This window comes from Malurus melanocephalus, unplaced genomic scaffold (assembly GCF_030028575.1).
Source record: "Malurus melanocephalus ecotype Western Australia unplaced genomic scaffold, MMel_1.1 scaffold_878, whole genome shotgun sequence".
In the NCBI taxonomy this organism is placed as follows: Eukaryota; Metazoa; Chordata; class Aves; order Passeriformes; family Maluridae; genus Malurus; species Malurus melanocephalus.
The window spans coordinates 146,562-153,606 of NW_026624110.1; the positions used below are offsets into that span (position 1 = coordinate 146,562).

General features: G+C 47.3%; 1 protein-coding gene across 1 annotated transcript in view; it reads right to left on the bottom strand.

Moving 5' to 3' along the window:
• Positions 1–299: 299 nt before the first annotated feature.
• The window catches only part of LOC130585372 (glutamine--fructose-6-phosphate aminotransferase [isomerizing] 1), a 22,117-nt gene continuing 15,371 nt past the window's right edge, over positions 300–7,045 (bottom strand). Inside the window, exons 13-18 of the mRNA XM_057385838.1 lie at positions 6,863–7,020; positions 4,969–5,083; positions 3,735–3,862; positions 2,756–2,923; positions 2,278–2,439; positions 300–1,713 (exon numbers count right to left, since the gene is read on the bottom strand). Coding sequence (XP_057241821.1) covers positions 1,669–1,713; positions 2,278–2,439; positions 2,756–2,923; positions 3,735–3,862; positions 4,969–5,083; positions 6,863–7,020 — 776 coding nt within the window. The 3' untranslated portion in view covers positions 300–1,668. The remainder of the gene's footprint in view (positions 1,714–2,277; positions 2,440–2,755; positions 2,924–3,734; positions 3,863–4,968; positions 5,084–6,862; positions 7,021–7,045) is intronic.

Here is a 7,045-nt window from a genome sequence, read left to right on the forward strand (position 1 = left end):
TGAATATGACAGATTAATAAACACATACACTGGCTTTGAGAAGCTGTTTCCAGGCACACAGCATTTCATTCTCATAATGAAACTGAGCCTTGAGCTGGCACTGAATTGAAATAAAATAGACCCTGTGGGTTTATACAAAGTAGAATTGCTAGAATCTATGGGAATACCATGCTGGGAGCAGCCTGGGTTGGGACAGCTCAGCACTGGCACCCTGGGCCAGGGAACTGGGCTTTGCAGGGCACTGGGCAGACCYCAAGCACTGCATCTGCTAAAACTATTTTTCAGGGGCAGTGGACATGGAATATTCACCAGCACCACTTTATACCTTGTAGCACGTTTTTACAGTGCCTCTGTAAATCTAATTCAAAACCCAGCAAGATGGGTGGAAAGTCACCTTTTTGCATTAGAAAATACATAACTGCCTTTTGATGACTCTGAAAAAGTCAGGTTTTGAGTCCTGAAAGTCTTTTTTCTGTGTCATTTCTGACTGTCTGCAAGCTTGTTACAGATCTATTACCAAGGTATTTATTTCTGTCATGTTTATGGAGCCTTTTCATCCCCTTCAATTTTAAACCAGCTTCAATTTTTTAAACTCATCAATTTTAAACAAGTCACATAAGAACTGCTGCTAAATAAACCTGAGCCCTCGCTGTCATTAGGGGACTTTGACTAAACAAGCCTCGGGAAGGAGCTTTAGTGCCATCTCTGCTGRGGAGACCCAAGGTAGAGACACAGAAACACATCCAGACTAGAGAGAGACCTGCAGCTAAACCCCTGCACAGAGCTGGGTCACTCAGATGTGCCTACAATGCCCTTGGGCTCAGTTCCAGGGCAAAATCCTCAGCACAGGAAAACTTCCACTTGTTCTAAAAAACCCCAAACAAACAACAGCAGCAACAGCCACCAGCTCTAAGTGAGCATTGGTCACCTCCTTTGTGCCCTCATCCACACTGGGGCAGCCAGTGCTCCCAGTCCCAGCCAGGCTGGGTCCCACTGGCCCCTGGGGTGTGCTGGGGTCACAGCATTGTGGCCACCAYGGCTATGAGATTGTCACTTGCTATGTTTTTGGCATAGATAAAATCCTTCTGGAGCAATGTTACTTCCTTGGCACATTTAGCATGTGCCCAGAACCGAGGAGGCTGTGACAGCTCAGCTGAATTCCCTTTTGTACCTGAGGCAGGAATTTACCCTAAAGGCCTGTTTGCAGTTTCATTCACTGGTAAAAYATCTGCACAAGCATGACCAGTACGAGCTCTTGTTCCAGTTGTGTATTCTGGTGTCTTGCTTCACTGCCTGAGAGCATGACAGGTGACTGATAAATTCACTCGTGGTTTCTCATCAATGACTGGAATGAGCCACATTGAGTAAGAGACAATGACATCAGCTCAWAGTGGAGGGCCCCTTACCAAGAAGACTCAGCAATCTTTAAGGAAAACCATTTAACAYCTTTCATGGCAGTCTATTGTTAAAAGAAAGCCCAGAGCTATTGACATAGCATGTGGAATCAAGTGGACAATCACTAATGTAATGGAATTATGGTGATCTTATAGACAAACAATGATTTACCAAAATAAGATTTACCTAGGGGGCTTTAAAATCAAGTTATTTTGGTACCAAAAAAAAGTCTTTCATTTAATTCCCCTTTGCCCCTATGATTCAGATGATCTTTCACTCTACAGTTACGGACTTGGCCAGATTTCTTGGAAAATCAACCTGCAGAGAGGGAGGAGAAAGAACAGGCTTGTGAGTATTTACACACTTCGTTTGTGTTTAACTTTGTAACGTGTGGAATGTCTGTTCTGTGTTTAAATTGAAAACAATTCAACATCATATTCTCAAGTCAATTTTGGACAATCTGTGCAGAAGTTCACAACCTTTATTTTTTTAAACTCCTCTGTCCAAAGAAGGAGGAATCCACATTGTTGCAGTGCTCAGATCGTAAGAGGTCACTGCTAACAGCTAGAGGCCAGTGTCTGTGTTAAGATTAAATACCTAACACCAAGCTGTCAAACAGCCTCCTGARGATCATTACCTTCCTTTCAGCTCCCTATCAGCCCTTCAGAACTTGTGTGCTSTTACCAGACCACAGACACACATCCCAGCTCAGCTGCACCACATRTACTGAGCCTCCTCCCAGGGCTGTACTGGGCAGGATTAGGCTCGAACCTGGTCATTCCAGCAGCTCAAGCAATCACACAGACAATTCCCAGAGGCTTCCAGCAACACCCAGCACGTGGCAGCAAGCAGCAGTGCAGAAGGAAGGAATGCTGTACTCACATCATAGCCCCTGAGCACGGCCAGGTGGAATGCCAGCAGCTGGAGGGGGATCACACTCAGGATTCCCTGCAGACAGTCCACTGAGTGGGGAACTTTGATTGTTCTTTTATTGTTCTTAATGGTCTCRATGTCCTCCTTGTCACAAATCACCACAGGTCGTCCCTGCAACACAGGGGAGTGTTGAAGAAAAGCAGGTCTGGAAGGTTGTTTTCTCACTTCTGTGCAGTGTCACTGGCAAAATTTATTACTTAATTGAGAGCCAAACAGCTTCACATCCCCTGGGCACACCTGTCAGGTATTTAAGGGTTAAAAAGGCTATGGCAGACTTCTGAAATTGCTGCAAAAACTGCTTTTGAAATACCCATAGTATTTACTGAGCTCACACTTGGGCAGTGAAGCAAACAGTCTGGGTGTCTGTGAACTACTTTTCCATTAAAAGCAACACTTCTGATGCACTGCAAACCTTCCAGGCCCTTACCTGCCGTGCAATGACCTGCTGGAGAGCATTCTGGCACTTGGCATAGGTGTGGTCTCTCATGATGATCATGATCACAGGCATGAGCTTGTCCACCAGGGCCAGCGGGCCGTGCTTCAGCTCCCCSGCCAGGATCCCTTCCGAGTGCATGTAGGTGATTTCTTTAATTTTCTAGACAGGGGAAGAAATTCATAGAACTTTGAGCAACCTTGTAATTTTTTTTTAACCATCTCTGTGAATTCTTGCACTTTGTAAAACTCAGTGCTGGCTCAGTTCCTCGAGTCAACACAAAAACCCAGATCCAAGCAGTGCACCTGGGCTGGGCCAGGCTGTTTGCAGGCCACCAACACTTGCAGCTCTACCACCAAACCACCACAGCCCTGAGAAGGGGCCATCAGCCAACACATCCACCCTCACAGCCTGAMTGGGCAGGCAAAGCCAAAGGGGACAGCACTGAGAACAGCAGGAATCTCCTCAAATGTAAAATCTGTGTTATATGGGTTTGGAAAGTACATGCMCAGTTTTCCCTTTATTAGGGTGCCCAGCCTGTCACAGTGAAGCATTCCCAGTGTGAACATGCAAAATTCACCCTTTCCACCCACTGTAGCCTGGGACATGGAATCTTTCAGCAGCAGCCTCAGCAGTGTTATAGGGAYTTTTAACTATTTGTAATCCTGGAATGATTTAGGTTGGAAGGGACCTTAAAACTCATCCAGTCCCACCCYCTGCCGTGGGGGGACACCTTCCACTATCACCCTTTGCTCCAAGCCCCATCCAGCCTGGCCTTGGACACTTCCAGGGATGGGGCAGCCACAGCTTCTGTGGGCACCCTGTGCCAGGGGCTCCATTTAACCCATTGGCCAACACATGAGAGCYACAGCTGCATTTACACCTCCTGTTAGAGCCAGATGCTGCTCCCTGTGTGGAGCTCTAAGTGTATGGCTAAGCGTGTTTGAGCCAGCTTTAAATACAGAAATCTTACCAGAGCTCCCTCGAGACACGTGGCGTAGTGGTAACCTCGGCCCATGATGAGCACAGACTTCTGGTGGTACAGCTCTGTGGCCAGCTTCTGGATCTCATCATCCATGCTCAGCACCTCTTTAATCAAGTCTAGAGGCAAGGGGAAGAACACAGACTGAGTGTGCTATGTCTGTGTCTCCCAGCACACCCCCCTCTCACACAGCAGCAGTGACCTGTCAGACCACTGGGCTCMGTGTTTTACTGGTCCAGTTTGGTGGTCTGGAGACAGCAGAGACAAGGTGGCCACACAAGGAACTGGGAACAGCTCCACTGCCCTCCCACCCCCCTGTTGTGGGTTAAAATTCTTCTCCTTTTGTTCCCTTTCTTTGGRAATTTTTTCTTTCCCATTTGTTGCTSGGATACATTAATTGCCGGTCATCCTTTTAATTGCTGGGTGATTAACAAAGACAATGATACCTGTGCCACACCCTAATGGTCTGGCCAAGTGCTCAGAGAGAGTTTTTTGTGTGCTGGGGGGATTTGCATTTTTGCATTTTTGTTTTCGCTGCTTCTCGGAGAGGAGGTTTTTTTCTGCTTGCTGGCTGCTACGGAGAAAAGCTGGCCTGCCTTCTTTTCTGCGGAGACCAGTACCCCTGCTCATTTGGGTTCCTGCTTGCTGCACCGTGGTTTTCTCTCCTGTGCCTTGCCGGGGATTCCAGCTAGATCGGCGTTTTCCGCTGTGAGTTTTGCAGAGAAACTTTTCTCCATCCACTTCTGCCATTTTGTATCAATCATTGGCGCCGCAGGAGATGTGAGCCAGCCGGGACCACGCCACCACGTCCCCTGCAGCCTCCGGAGAATCCCTGCACCCGCCCTGCTCGGCCAGGAGCCAACAGCATCCCTGCCAACGGCAATTTAACTGCACCAAAGGAGAGGCTGTGTCTCTGTAAGGCTGTCACTGGGTTTGGGACTGGGCTGATTGTTGCTATTGTCAGTGTTACTTGTTTCACCTTGTTTTATATATATATATATATATTAGTAAAAACTGTTATTCCCTTTTACCCATATTCTTGCCTGAAAGCCCGTGATTTTTCAAAGCTGTAATAATTCGGAGGGAAGGGGGGGGGGTCATATCCACCACTCCAAGGGGGGTCCCTGCCTTCATTAGCAAACACCTRTCTTTCAAACCAAGACACCCCCTTGGCCCCTGTCTGCAGGCTCCAGCTCTGCTGAGCTCCCCCTGCCCGGGCTCCTACCTGGCAGCCCCTTCAGCCCCCGCATGATCTCCTTGCGCCGCTCCTGCATGGAAATCCTGTCATCACACATCATCAGGGCAAACATCACCAGGGACACGAACTGACTGGTGTATGCCTGGGGAGGAGACACGGAGAGAAACGTCACTGCTGCACCAGCCAGGGGATGGCACACACCAGGGCAAATCCTCACACCGGCTGTGCCTTTATTCTCAACATGACACCAGCTTTTGTTCCAAGTTAGCTGCAAAAATCAACGTGAGTTCACAAGGCAAATCTCGTTTGAGCAGATCTCAGTGGGGACACAAAAGTTTATCTCCTCACTCTCCACAAAATTCAGGTACAACAACCAAGATTTTATACTCTGAGATTCCCTGGTGACTACTAAACCCTATTTTGTGACCATACCCGTGTCCTCCTTTACTGCAAGTGACTCCTGAGATCACTGGAGATGAGCAGGCCACTGACTGGACATGTTTGGTTGGAAGCCCATGACAACCAGCTGAGATTTTTTTGGACCACACTCAAGGAATACAAAGGCAGCTGTGATTTCCACCTCYCTTCTTTAAGAACAAACTCTGCTGGACTCTTCCCCTGGGTAAGAYTCAGTGTCTACAAAAGCCCAGGGCCTGCTGCCACTGACTTTGGGGGGAATCCCTGCACAGACAGGTGTGAAAGGAGGGCTAAATATGTGAAGGACACTGAAAGAGCAGCTGCAGTTTGGCCTCTGAAACCCTTGCAAGACAAAAGTTATGAAATGGGCTTGGGGCCAGCCTAGGACTGAAGTCCCCCAGAGATAAATAAAATCAAGGTGTTCAGTATTTCTGTCCCTTCTTAAACAATGACAAAAATTCCACGTTGCTACACTGGAGGAGATGTAGATGGCTCTGAAGGAATCCAGAACAGCTGCAGTTACACTGCCTGGAGGAATGGGAGCTGCTCTGCTTTGTGCAGCTAAAGAAATACCCAGCACCCAGCAGCCACATTAACATGCCTGGGCTGTTTAGAATATTCTCAAAAGGAAGTTCTGGGCAACCTCAGAGCAGAAACTTTTCAAGTTCCTACTTCATATATGCACAACTTTGGTAACTCCCCACATCATCAGAGAAAAAATGCCATTTATCTCCAAACTGTAACTGTTGGCCATGTGAAAACAACAGGGACAAACAGCTCGTTCAAGAGTTTCTTGTAAGAGACTCATGAATTTTCCATGATCAAATTCCCCAGTGAACTATTAAACTCAAATGTGGTTTTTGGCTGAATTTATGTAACAGATTGACATCATCTCACCTCTAAATATAACTAAACCAAAGCAGATTTCACCATGCAGAAGGCACTTCATCAAAATGAAACAGAGCAAAGTTAGTTATTTTATACAGTATCACACATAGAACAATTATGTTATCTGGACACAAATAGTGTGAGAGACCATTCCCCTATTTGTTAAAAATATAGTTTTAATGTCCCGTTTTCTTTGATAAAGTAGTGCCAGTAAGGGAGGTACATGCAGTCAAAGTTTCCAGTATCTTGTCYATTAATTTCCTTTTCCATCTCTGACCTTAGTTTAAACTGAGTCTGCACCTTGAGACAAACAACAGCAAAGAGAATTCTGGCCTCTTAGGGAATCATTGCCTCTGAGACCTGTTTATTTYCAATGTTTAATATAGTTTCCTTACTCTATTTCATTTTAAAAGGGGATAAAAMAAAAAGTCCTTTGCAAGCTCCAAGMCAGAACACGCARAGTGCTGCTGCTCTGTAACTCCACAGTCACAGCAGCAAACAGGTCAAAGGGAATAGGAAGCATTTAGCAGGGGGCTCTGTGCCAGCCAAGCCCTTCAGGAGAGGTTTCAGGGGCAATAACCCCCAGCAGTCAGGGAGGTGTGAGAGCTGAGCCCACCTTGGTGCTGGCCACGCCGATCTCGGGGCCCGCGTTGATGTGCACCCCGCAGTCGGTCTCRCGCGAGATGGAGCTGCCCACGGTGTTGGTGATGCCCACGGTCAGAGCTCCCCGCTCCTTGCAGTAGCGCAGGCACATCAGGGTGTCTGCTGTCTCCCCTGGGAACAGAGAAACTCTGGGAAA